The sequence below is a fragment of the Scatophagus argus genome, chromosome 16, assembly GCF_020382885.2.
Source record: "Scatophagus argus isolate fScaArg1 chromosome 16, fScaArg1.pri, whole genome shotgun sequence".
NCBI lineage: Eukaryota > Metazoa > Chordata > Actinopteri > Scatophagidae > Scatophagus > Scatophagus argus.
Window position 1 is genome coordinate 4,512,291 of NC_058508.1, and position 14,056 is coordinate 4,526,346.

The following is a 14,056-nucleotide window of genomic DNA, read 5'->3' on the forward strand; positions in this document are numbered from 1 at the left end:
TACATAAAAATGCCCAGAAAAACTATTTTTCATACTTTTTCCTTTAATTTTTTTTGATAGGGGGATGGTTGGTCATCTCATCAGGAGACAGGAATAAACCTAAAAATGTTGCTGTTTTGGAAAGCTACTTCTTGCTTCAAAATGAGGTGAAATGTTGCCTAACAGTAACAAATATAATTGTTTCTCCCTTCACCCCAGACCGCTCAGGGCTGACCAGCGTGGAGAAGATCGAGCAGTGCCAAGAGGCCTACCTGCTGGCGTTTGAGCACTACATCAACTACCGCAAGCACAACATTCCCCACTTCTGGCCCAAGCTGCTGATGAAAGTGACGGACCTGCGCATGATCGGAGCTTGCCACGCCAGCCGCTTCCTCCATATGAAGGTGGAGTGTCCCAACGAACTCTTTCCCCCGCTCTTCCTGGAGGTCTTTGAGGACCAGGAAGTGTGACTTATGTAACACTGAGTCCCTCTTAAAGAACCCTGGAAACAGAAGGAAATAAATGGGGTGGCTTTGTTGGAAGAGTAAGTGTGGGGATAACAAGAGGAAAAGACAAACTTTTTATTCTTTAATGGGAATGTGCCCTGTAAACCTTTTTTTGTTCTTTTTCTTATCAGGCACCCACAACACCCACCACCTGCCACCAGCAAACACACGTCAACACCACCAGAGAGAAACATACTGACATTTTGCGCGTGCACACACACACACTCTGACAGAGTGCACAGTTGTAAACAGTTACAGATATTCACAGATTTAAATTCCAGATACACTGCCGTGGACGTACAGTAGATCTATATGCAAATCTCAGCAATTAACTTCTCTTGCACCTGTATGGATAACAGCTGTACTCTGTTCCTACACTAATGCAAACGGAGGGGCTTGGTCATGATTTTGCTCCCTGCTACACCCTCCTTTCACCTCAGAAGTTGGGGGTTTTTTTTTTTGCTTTTTTTTCAATCTCTGGGACAGAGACCCGTCCCCAGCCCCAGCTCCACCACACACCCTCCTCCAATAGATTTCCTTCACTGTAATGGTGTCCTCCATCTGCAGGTGCAGCCCACCCCTCAGTCCACAGAGGCCCTGTGAGTGTTTGACAGCCTACCTCCCTCACGTACTGACCTCTCTATCTCTCCCTATCTCACATACACACAGAGAAACACATACATAATGTACATGTACAAAATACACCCCTGCACTCTTACCTCATACCTTGTAAAATGTATTTCCTCATTTATTGTGTGGGTGGTAGTACTTTGTTGAGAAAACATGGAGCCAGGCAGTCCTCAGCTATCCCTGTACCTCTCTGCTAGTGATAGAAGTTATAGTGGAAACACTTGGCATGAAGCCATAATCTATCATGTATTATTAATACATACATACATACTTGAGTGACATATTATAATGCATATGTGTGACATATTATAATGCATTATATGTATATGTCATACACCTGCTATGATTAGATATTATAAAATAATACAGTAGAAGTTACAAGTTGTTGTGAGCCTCATGGTGTTTTCTCTGATCATACTGAGTGTGGTAATGGCAGTTCTTATCTGCTTCGAGAAAGGGTCTATTGGTATCCAGGAGGTTTTGAGATTTGTGTCATTGTACAATAAATTCTCGTTGTTTGCTTCATGTTAAGGCAATAGTTAAGCATTTGGAGAATTGAGCTTAGTTGCTTTGTTGCTGAGAGTTAGATGAGAACATTGATGCCACTCTTAAATACGAAGCTATAGCCAACAGGCCTAGCAGTTAGCTTAGTTTAGCACAAAGACTGCAAACGGTTAGCTTAGCTCGGCCCACAATGTGAGAACTACTGGTTGGGGTCTTACAGGGGCTTATGTACTGGACTATTTCTCGGCCTGGATTTTGCTCCCTTTGGACACCCTAAGCTCTTTTACTACTTACTACTTACTTTTAAAACTAATAAGCTTATTTAACAAAAATGCTCTAAAATCACACTTTACGCTAGCTCCAGCAATAAAAAGGGGGGCCAAACAAAGTCCGTTCTAATGAGCATGTTAGCAACAAATTCAGTTTTTACACCTAACTATGTGGCTTTGCCGTCAAGATAATTACCCTTACTGTATTTACAGTAGAAGGTGAGCGGTAAGAAGATCATTATTACCTGTTAGAAACCCATTCCTCATTCAGTATGTTTACAGAAAGCACTGTTTTATTCATGAGAAAGAGAGACTTCAGCTTGAAGAACAATCATTATTATTATTATTATTATTAAATTATTGCTATGATGAATATCATGGCATTTTGAAAATGATGTGTATTGTAGCTATAGGCTGCACAGAAAACTGTTGAAAATGTTTGGTTCCAAACAAACTTCATTCAAAGAAACTCATTTTACATTTCATGTAGATGCAATATGTTACTCATTAACACTGACAAGTGTATGTACATAGCTAGAAATAGCTAGAATACCTCTCCAGAACATACCTCCTGTTTTCATTACCTCATAGACACACACGTTATACACATTCACTTGTTTTTTGATGTATTACCTCAGTTGTTTTGTTGCTCAAATCTTCCTCCTCCTAAATAATTACTGGGCTGCACCACACTTCCTGTCTCTGTGTGTATGTGAGAGTGCGTGTTCTCATTGGAGCGCTGGCCTGTTAATCACACCGTAGCCCCGCCTCCTCACCTCCCCACTCTCTTGTGATAGGTTCAGAGCTGGCAGAGGGCAATGGTGGTGGAGGGATTGTTGTCACTTGCCTGTCCAGGCCTGCCCTGTCACCTGTACCTGTTTCAAGTCCAGCATGAGACCGACAGATTCTACCTCACCTCTCATCTCAGTGCAGCTGCCCCTCTGTCTGCAACACACTGACATGCATGCGCACATATATACACAAAAAATACAGTATACAGTATATGTACATGAACACACAGTGCACATATGAGTTGCCAACTTGGACCCGCTGGCTGTGCTGTTTCACCCACAGTGTACAGCATGTCTTTTAAATGGGCCGTGGATCAACATTTGACAACTGACATGGCAGTCCTTTTTTATTTTTTATCACACACCATGTGGGACCAAGAGTCACCTTTGATTCTGTTTTTATTTTGGAACCTAAAATGACATCGAGGGAAGGGGTGCGTATGTGACATTACAGTGTGCCGATTAATCTCAAAGGAAACCGTCAGCTGGAAACTGGGACTCTAGTGGAAGCCATTTTGGCCTTGTTGGGTGAGGCCAACAGACTATTGTGGGTGGTGACTGGGAGGTCAATAAACAGCAACTGAGTCAGCAGTATTTGCCTGTGGATATGGAGAGGAAAGAAGCGACTGTGGCGGGTACTGACTCAGGCCAAGGTAGTAGCAGACCGCCACACAACAATGGACCCTCGTTCTCACACCTACACTACATCTACAGATCCTTCCCTCATCGTCGCAAAATGGACACCAAGACATGTAAAAGACTTTCTGAGCGACGGTCCTATGCCAGAAACTGAGAATATGAGTTAAACACTGCTGAAATAAGCTCCACCAACAACTATGTCCCAAATTGCCATCCACTACAAATAACTATCAGGTTTTTTTCTTTTGCACTAAAACCACTATGTCTGTATCCCTTAGTAGCCCTGAACCTCTTCCTTTATCCCTTTCCTCCATATCTTTCCTGTTCCTGCCTGTCTTAAGCAGTTTTAACAATATTCTCTAAAATACCACACACACATATAGAAACATACAGAGTCCGTTTTCTCAACTCTTGATTACCTGTTGTAACCAACAACAACTGTGACATGGCCTTTAGGTGCCACCACTCTCAGTTTTACTTAATAAATGTTGCAGGGTATTAAAATAGAACTGTAAGTGCTGATTATACAGGGATCTATACACAAACACACACACACACACACATGCTGCAGCAGCAGCACACACACACACACACACACACACACACACACACAGCAATAGGATGATCATGCAGTGCAGTTTCACACCCGCCCTCTCCAGGCCTTGTGTGTTTGTATCGTACTTTGCTCACTATCACTGTGAATGAAAGCCATGCTGCAACCAGGTCATGGCTCAGACAGGGAACCACTGGTACAGTAGTTCTGATATGTTGATGTGCCTCACAGAGGTCTATAATACAAATATACATGATACAGTATACAGACGCTTATATTTATAGATATACACATATATACAATATATATACATAAGTATGTATGTATATACATATACACACACACACATATATATATCTATATACGTGTGTGTGTGTGTGTGTGTAAATGATACGGTTATTGTATGTGGCATTAGAGCTGTCAGTGGCTGAATTCATGCTGCCAGCTAAAATCAATCATGAATCTGCCTGATCAGTCATGTAGCAGAGGGTGTCAGAACTCCGTTTACCCAAATGTATTAATATCTGTAAAGTAATATTTATGCATTGTTTGTAGTTGATGTCATAATGCATTAGGATCCTTGTTTGCCTTGTGGTGATCACCAACTAACCTTCGTGACCCACCTTATGTACACCTCTAATTCACTTCATATAGCACAGGAAGTATCTTTTTTGCCCTTACTGTGGAACTACAAACATGAGACCAAGTCTGGTCCACATCGCTTGGCAAATTCATGTTTAGATTCAAGCTGGCAGCACAGCCACTCTGTCTGTCTCTCTCTCAGCCAAATGATCATTGGAGAACTGCTCCCACTGTCCTCTGAAAAAAATCCCCACACCAGCACCACAGAGCACACTGCCTTCAGCCATGATCAGCTGCACCAGCATAGCAGAGAGACAGACCAGTAGTCAGTGACCATCCTCCTCACCAAAAAGCCATTCTACCTACCGCCAGCCATATTCACATAGCAGACAAATGCACATAGTTCTTTAAATTTGTCAGTAGTGTCCTTTTCAATTGGATAGACTAAATTTTGGTTTGGACAGCCAACCAGGCACACACAGTGACAAGGAACACATTTTCCACGTGACCAACAACTCCAAATACCGCAACAAAGCAGTGGCACAGAGTGCTTATTTTAACTTTTATGGCTTATTGGCTCCTTGTAGTGCATTCATGAGAGAAGGCATGAAGCTTCTGAAAGTTTCTTCTTCAAAGTAGAGAAATGAATTTGCTCTGTGTGTTGGAACATGGCCGGGGCGGTGGCACATGAGGCAATTTTGCAGGCAAAGCTGAGTGGAAATGCCCACCCGTTGAAAGAGCCGCAGAGTGAAAAATGCGTTTCTCCTTGCAGGAGTACAACACCTTTTGACAAAAGCAGCAACACCGAGGCCTTTGAGAGTTGCCTGAAAAGTTGCACTCTGTATTACTGCCTGTTTACCCTCTAATACCTTTCACACTTCCCAGCCAAGCTGCATGATGAGACTGAAGAGTCGCCGTCTTTTCCAAATACGGACCACAGAATTGTGTCTCTCATTGATTTCTCTCTGTCTGGTAGATTAAAGTGAGAGTTAAGTTTCATGTTTGTTTACAATAAACTAAATCGTGAACTTGATGTGAAAGCTCTGTTGCTGCAGCATGGCACAAAACCGTAACTACTCTGAAGCAGTTCAACTCTCATGGAACACGTTATTCACAAATAAACTACTTCTGCTACTTTCATTACTTACCCAGGGAAAACATATGTAAGTCAATAACATCCTTTCTCATCCTTCCATCTCCATTCCCCAACTCCAGAATTTACATCCTCATCTCTATCCCCTTTCTCTGTTTATTTCACACTGTCTTCTTTCCCTCCCACAGACACACACATATACATTTACAAAAAAGTTACCCCAAATCATACTAGCACTCTTTGGTGGAGAAAGATGACAATCCCTGCAGGAATATGTCTACAAGTGGAATGTAAAATACTGAAATTGTACGATTGAAGACACAGTGTGAAGTCCCACACTCATGTTGTTTTTGATGTTGTTGATGTTGCTTTTGTTGTGCACCAAGTGTTCGTTGTTAGGCTTACTCTAAGGTGGATGAGTTTGCGGGTGAGATTAAAATCTCAATCATGTGACAGACTGCTACTGATAAGTCCTCTTTTTTTAAAATATATTATGTTTCTAAAGGACTTGTAGTGTGGGGACTGAAAGGCCCCGAGTGATGTAAAGCAAGAGATGAAGCAACTTTATTTTGAATAGAGGAAAGAAATGTTTTTTATGATTATTCTTTTGTGTTGTTATTACTCTGCATCTGATTTTCTTGGTAAGTGAATGTCTGTCTGTCTGTGTTGATGCTTTACTGTGAGAAAATGGCTGTATAATGCACTTTCAGACCATCATTGGTGCAGTGGTAGCTAGTGCTCAAACATCACCCAAGGGCCAGGTTTCAAATCACCTTCAGTTAAGCTAACTGAAAAATATACAGAAAAAAAAAGCAGGATGTGTAATCAGATTTATAATTTAAACGTTCAAGTTCCTTATTCTGAGTTTCCTTTTCTTCATCTGAATATTCAGAATTCTGAAATGCGTGAGATGGGTTAGGTTTACTGGTGACATTACATTATCTAATGAGAGCTTTGCAACAGCTGGCTCTGCAGTGTGTGTGCTAGCACTTTAACATAGACTATGGAGTTATAGGTGACATGCATTACTCAAAGTATAACCTTTTGTTAACACAGATTTGCCCCTGATTTGGATTCATACCATAGATTTTTCTGAAAGCCTTTAAACAGATTTTTAATGTTTGGGTTTTCCCACCTTTTACTGCCCATGATAGGCTGAGATCCTGGAAACATACCGTATAGTAGTACTTCCTGTTCAGCCTAGATAATCAGAATTTATAGAATTTTTGTTGAATTTAGCTTCTGTCACTCATTAGAGGAACCACAGCTAACAGCTAATCTTAAGTTTAATGTCAGGCTCAGGGTGCATTGTCATATGGTTAGCTATAATTGAATAAGGAAATATTTAGGACTGAATGTTTTCTCATATCTGCTCCCACATTCAACTAATTAGCATTTAACAACTGAGTTTTGTACGTGTAATTTACATACACCTGTACATTTAGAAGGTATTTTAGGTTCTAGTGTTAAGAAAACTGTTTGTGTCCTGTCAATGAACAACTAGCCACAGTGCTTCGTCAGTGTCTCACATTCATTAGGATAATGCTTGTCACCTATATCATCAACATATGGTCTCCCAAACCCTCAGCATGCACATCGCTTAGCTTCTGTCTGACTGTGTCCACTGTCATATTGGGTAAAGTTGAACAATGGGCCAAAGCCCCACAAAAGATTCATCTTATATTCTCTAAAGAAATTCTAGCTAATGTCACAGTAAAACACATTTAATGTAGTTTTACTTAATACATGTATAATTACCAATATCTGTTTTTCTTGTATGAAAATTACTGGTATAGGAAGAGGCTGAATGACATTTTGAGTACAGTGTCACTAAATGCTTGTACAATTAATACATTTGTTTTTATTAGAGGCTGTACAAAACTTGTTAGGGGAACGCAGATTCATTTTTTTAGGAAAGTGGTATTGATATTTTATTTGACCCTCCCCTTGAGTTAAAAAAAAACTGCAGTATCCTTCTCCTGATAACTCAAACAAAATATAGAATAAAATAAAATATTGATACAACTTGATTCGTCATTAATACTTAAGAGGTATAGCATAAATAGCATATAGCAGTTAAGACTGTGTACCATAGCCTTATAAAATAAATCTCGGGTGAGAAAAAATTTGAAATAAAAAACAGCAAGGAGACCCCGCCTTAAATAAATCTCTCCCTCCATAATAAATCTCATAAAGCTCCTTGATGGTCATTGTGGATGCATACATTATATTTCCAGTACAACTGACAGGTTACAATTTTGGTGAAGCTTATTTTAAATTAAGGGTATAAATCCACTGTCCAATTAGCTGAACTGAACGTGAATGAACCTGAGTCCTGCTTTCCACAGTTGCTTGGGCTGTATCACTCGCTAAGCTGGGCATTTGCTCACATCCCTGATCTGGGTCAATAAATAAAATGATTCCTAAATCCTGATCTTAGCCTTTAGATTGTTCAAAATTAATCTGACCATAGACCAGGGCTCATCTTGCAATGTATAAATCTGTTATCTATTAATCTCTGTGTTGTGACAAGAATATTGCATTTGATGGGAAAAAAAATAGTCTCACCATACAAAAAGGAATACAGTAAAGAAACAGAAAAAATCACAAAATACAAACCAAAAAAAGAGAGATTTATACAACTGTTCGTACCTCATTGTACTGCTGTGTGCCAGAGTAATGGAGGGGGGGGTGATCAGTCTCAAGCAAGGAAAATCACCAGTGGCTGTCAAAATGTGGAACAGGACCCAGCAGTGGTCTCTGGAAGATTCAAATGTCGCCCAAACTTTTTGAAAAGAAATTGGGGGCTTGACTAGATTTTTTCATGGCAGTTTAGTTTGGAGTTCCTGGCCCTGAAATGTAACTGAAAAGAGAAAACACTAATGTGCTGAAGAGGGTGGCAAATTTGTTTCAAGGAAAAAAAAAGAAAAGAAAAAAAAAAAAAAAAAAGCTCTGTTCAGGTTGTAAAATATATCATTGTGACAATGTTGTGGCTCTAAAAAATGTTACTATTAAAACTGCACTTACATTGTTATGTCCATAAGGAAATAATAGCATGAAATATGAGGCCATGCTTTTGAGTATTCATCGTCAGCTGGCAGATGTTTCTTCCTTCTCTGCATGTGTTCTGACCTGACAAACCAAGAGAGGACTGGTGTTTCATCAGGACAAGAGTTGGGGTGCATTGAATAGTTTGGCCAAATAAAATATTTAAATGTTTCAAAAATATACAAAGAAATCAAAAATGGTGCCCCCCCCCAAAAAAAAACAAAAAACAGCAAAACAGCTCTAAAGAGAGATGTCCTCTTCAAGCCTTCGGATCTTTTCAAGTGCACATATGCAATTACACACTTCCAATTATGTCCAGTGTACTTAAATACAGGACAGTGAATTGTGCCTTGAACAAGAGAAGTTTAGGACCCCAAGTCCCAGACAACTATTCCCATGACAGTGTCCTCTCTTGTTTTTGCTGGTTGCTCCCTGCAGCTCCCCTTCACAGTGACTTTCTGCAGTAGCACACAACCCAGCCCTAGTGTATCTGAGAGGCATCATGTGAGGACCTGCACATGCAGGAGGCTATTTCCTGTAAGCAAAGCAGCCATAATTTTTTGGCACAGCACAGTGTTGAATGTAAAGCTGAATGAGGTATGGGGTTGAAGCATCCCCAGTAAGAGTTTGATGATGTATTTTATAAAGCTGGTTGTGGGTTTGTAATGGGCACGGTTGTTGTTTGTCTTGTTTTCTGTGACAAATCATTCATGGCACAATCAGAGAATGGCATCTCAGTGGCTCAAAGCTGTTTGTGTTTGTGTCTATGTGACATTCATTTTCAGCATTAAAATTACTTTGATATCAGTTTGTCTAGCCTGTCTATGTTTAGCTATATGACTCTCTGACATGTAAGAGTTTATTTTTATTAAGTTTAGATATGACAGATGGACACACATTAAGTTGAATCAATAGCAAAAGCTGGTGGACAAGAATGACATTCTTCTCAGTCAAAAACATAAAATTGTGTTCAAGCTCACTTCACTGCACGCCAACACTTTTAGCTTAGCAGCTACAGTGAAGATTTCAGTTTAAAAGGGTGTAAGTAACATTTTTCAGACCTCCAGAATTTCAGATTACATCGGATGAGCTGTACGAAGCCGTTTTATGTGTTCTGTTCTGTTTTTGTAATGTTCTTAAACAAGTCCCTAGCTTTTTCAGTTATTTAAGAGAGTGCTGCAATGCTGATTTGCTGTGTAAGCTCCAGAAATGTTTTGTAGACAAAGAGATTCCACACAGCTTTGCATTTGCATTACATTTGGGTTGAGTGGATAATGACTGAATTTTGATTTTTGGTAGAATTCTTCCTTAAACACAAGTATATCTGAAGATATTTTAATTTTTAGAGGCCATTTTACATTCTGCAAGGAAAAACATCTGTAACTTGTCACATTGGCCAGTTAATTGATTGACATTTTGCATTATTGCTGTCAACTTATTGATTTCTTAGAACAGCAGTTTACTTAAGACAAAACTGGCCACATGTAGCCTTGTGACTCTAACATTGCATCCAAAATTTTGTCTCATCTGTTCGATGAGACAGATGGTGTTAAAATTTTCCATTCTGATTATGCTTCATTTTGCAGAAGTTCTAAACCCAGAAGGTAGGCAGACTTTCCTTGCAGCCAGGTACAGGAATATTGTGGAAAGTTAGGTCCAACACGTTTGGTAATAAGGCCTGTCTTTCGGTTTCAGTTCAAGGTTTTATATTAGCTCAAACCAATAATGTATGAACACCATGCCAACACACTATTGTTTGTGTGTATGTTTTTGTATAGTACGTGCAAACCTGGGGGGTAATAGATTAATGGGCTATAGATACTTGAACACTGTTTATGTAATAATAAAATATTAGTTTTATGCTATATTAGCTAAAATACATTAGCAGTAACTATATGAGTACAATCAGTTTCTCTTTGAAAGATGAGATACTGTATTGTAATGAATTTGTTGCTCAATTTTGAGGTACTTTAGCAAATATACTATACCACCTTGGTGAAGGATTAGGACAGTACAACAACAGTATGATATTTGAGAGGGTGATGATAAAGGACCAAGCAGAGAGCTACCAAAACACAAGCCCACCTGGAAGTTAGCAGGATTCCAGCTGTCCATGGACCTTAGTATGACCTCCGAGACATAGCATGTCCAAAACATGTCTGTACATATATCAGCATTTTTCTGATAGAAGAGTTACTGTACTATAGAGCTCCTTATGAACAACAATTTCTAAACCAAACAAGCTAATAAAGATGTGTAACATTTTAGGCACTTGCACAAACACAACACGTCAATGCATCACCCATGTCACGCTAAAACTAAAACTAAAACTGTTAGATTTCATTAGTTTTTCGTGTTGTGTTCTTCTGTGTCCCCCTTGCCTTGTGTTTTTAGTGTGTCCCTGTTTGTTCTCTCCCTGTGTTTCTGTGTGTCTTGTGGTCTGTGTGTGTGTCTGAAGGTGGACTTGGTTTTCTGGTCGTTTCTGCCAGCTCACTTGCACACCTGAGCCTGAACTGATAATCAACTCCTCCCTCTTCCTCAAGTACTTAAGAACCGGTTCATTTGTCCAATTTCTGCCAGATTGTACAGTCCAACTCTTTGGTACTTGTGCCAAGTCAATTTTCTCCTAGTGCTCTAGTGTCTTTGCTTTGTGTAATTCTGTTTTGCTTGTGATTCTGGTTCAGGTTTCATCCTTGTGCTCCATTTCCACGTCCGGCTCCATGATTCAGCTTTCTGTCTGCACTCACCTGCAATCACTTCTGGCTCCTCACCCAACTGCCTGTCTTCACCTGCCAGCTCCAGGATCCTACATTAACCCAGGAAGCCACCTCTCTGGATTGAGCACCTTTTTCCTCTTCCATGACCATGGACTCATTCCCAGTGACATTAATCATTAATATTCAGATATGAACTGAAACCTAGTTCATTATGAACAATAAAATGTCTACTTTGACTTTTAGTCTTGTCTCATGTGTGTGTGTTCTGAACTTTTGGTACCAAAAGAACAAAAAGAGTTCAGCTAAAAGCTCTTCAGTTTGTACACCCTGTTTGAGTTGGGTTGAGACTACAGGTGACTTACAAATACCCACTATAATGTAAAATGCATCTAATAGTACACCTAAGCCTGTGAATATAAAGATTGTTAATACTGACAGCAGGTCTGTAAGGTCTGTAGCCTACAGCTGTGATCTGTCTGACACAGGACTCCAAAGTATGGGGCTCCATGCATGACAGTTGACTTTGGCAATTTGACTGTTCCCAGGAAATACCAGAAACATGCAGCAATATAGGTATTTCATGCATTGTTACTTAAATTTGAGGCTGTACATAGGCACAGAGAATTTAAACACAGTGAGTCCAAAATAGTCCATATATGTTCTTCTATGTGGAACTAAAGCTATTACTGAATGTAATGCTCTCTATAATTATACTGCATATGCACAGCCTAAATGGGCTGTCTATGGTGCACTCTAAATTTGGAAACAGACTGCCAACTCTGAGACTCATGAAAGCCAGTTGATGTCAAATTTGTTTTAGGGTTGTTGTGGAGGAGATGATGTAACAATGAGCAGCTTTGCTTTCCACCAATCCAAAGTCCTTCACAGCCCACCCACACCACCACCACCCCCGAACCATGACTCCACCCCGCCTTCCCTCCCCAAAACACAGAAGGGCACAGCTGGTACAGAGTAGGCATGCTCCAGATTGGCATGTTGTGTGTGTGTGTGTGTGTGTGTGTGTGTGTGTGAGAGAGAGAGAGAGAGAGAGAGAGAGAGAGAGAGAGAGAGAGAGAGAGAGAGAGTCGTACGTACGTACGTACACACACACACACACACTCACACACACAAACCTTCTTACACAGACACAGATTGACAGACCAGGACATCCATTACAGATTTTTCCCCTCAACTAAAGGAAAAGTGCTTCCAGCAAGGCTCCAAAAATAGAACAGTATATTCTGATGATGTTCATATTCACTGACGCTGCATTTCATTTTTGAGAATTTTGCAAATTCTAAGAAAAGCACACACTTTTATGCACATGCTTGCATCTGATTCATAAACACATGCTGCTGATTAAAGCATATGATTTGGTTACATAAAATGGTTTATCACCATGTCCAGAGTTTATATATATCTAAAGGTTTCATCACTGGTGATCAATATTTTATGAGGTCAGAATTATGTTGGGACAAAATTCCAATGATGAAATGAAACCACTAAACCTCCAGTTTTCCCCTTTGCTGCTATATAAACAGATTGATACCACTGCCATGTCTGCATTGTAAGTATGAAGCCACTGCCAGCAGCCAGATAACTTGGCTTAGTAGAAAGACTGTAAACGAGGGAAGACAGCTAGCTTGGCCCAGCATACAAAGCGAATAAAATCTGCCTAGCAGCACCTCTAAAGCTCTCAGCTGGTTGCCTGGCAACCCCTCAAATGACAAGAGTTCAGGAAGTCTGTGCTTTTCCTAAATGAACTGTAGACTGCACCAAGCGACGGTATGATTGTGGACTTACAGTGTGTTGCACAATAACAAAGGTCAAGATGTAACTTTCTGTTTTAATGGATGTTGTTCCTGGTTCCATTTGGCTTTACATATTTATAACATGAGTGGAGCACAGGCGGACCAGAGGCCAGACATGATTAGATCTGTAACTCATTCAAACTCACAACATTCTCTGCAGATGTCAAACTGGTTGACCACTATTAGATTAACTGCCATGAATCTTCCCAAAAGCGTGAATCAGCCAAATGCTTTCCAAACCAATCAGCCTCAGCTGTGTATGTTCTGTGTAGTGCTAATGCTAGCATTTTAACTGGCTAAAAAGGAACAGTGAAAATAGCAGGCATTACCTGCTAAGTATTAGCATATTGACATTCTTGTTAGCATGTTAGCTTTCTCAATCATATTTATTCCGTATCAGCTTGTTTCAGCTTTTCATTGTAGGTATTTCCAATAGTCTTGTTCCCTGTTTTGGCATGACCTCAACATTGCAAATCTTTCCCTAACCATAACCACATTGTTTTTGTGCCTGAAATAGACCATGTTGCCATTTGATGTTGAGCAAATGTTAGAAAGGCTTTGCGGAAGGAAGGCTTTGCACACCACAAAGGGTTTCTTGTGCCTCTAGATGAGAAGTGGTGTGGCAAAGCATCAGTACGTAACAAGCTGGGATCAGAACGTGTATCGAGTATGATAGCACAACACTGAGCCCCCACTGCTGTGACGTTTTTTGGTATGTTTGAAAATTTGCAATCTTCACTATAATTTTAAATGAAATTTTGTTTAGCTGCACAGAATGAGTTTGTAAGACTGGGGTCAGTTATGTTTAATTTATTTCTACAAACTACAGAAAAAAAAAATGAAATAAAATACTGGGAATCTACATGGTGCAGTCTTACTTCACTACAAGCATTTACCTGACTCACACCCACCCACACACATACACACACACACA

The 14,056-nt window shown here is 40.0% G+C and overlaps 1 protein-coding gene across 6 annotated transcripts in view; it reads left to right on the plus strand.

The window, feature by feature from the left end:
- The window catches only part of LOC124072620 (thyroid hormone receptor alpha), an 85,086-nt gene extending 75,685 nt beyond the window's left edge, over window positions 1-9,401 (plus strand). For 5 of the 6 annotated variants that reach the window (XM_046414135.1, XM_046414137.1, XM_046414136.1 and 2 more), the window contains one exon: window positions 199-9,401. In XM_046414135.1, the coding sequence (XP_046270091.1) occupies window positions 199-449 (251 nt within the window). In that variant the 3' untranslated portion in view covers window positions 450-9,401. The remainder of the gene's footprint in view (window positions 1-198) is intronic. The other variant, XR_006845560.1, reaches the window with a different exon arrangement.
- Window positions 9,402-14,056: the final 4,655 nt, after the last annotated feature.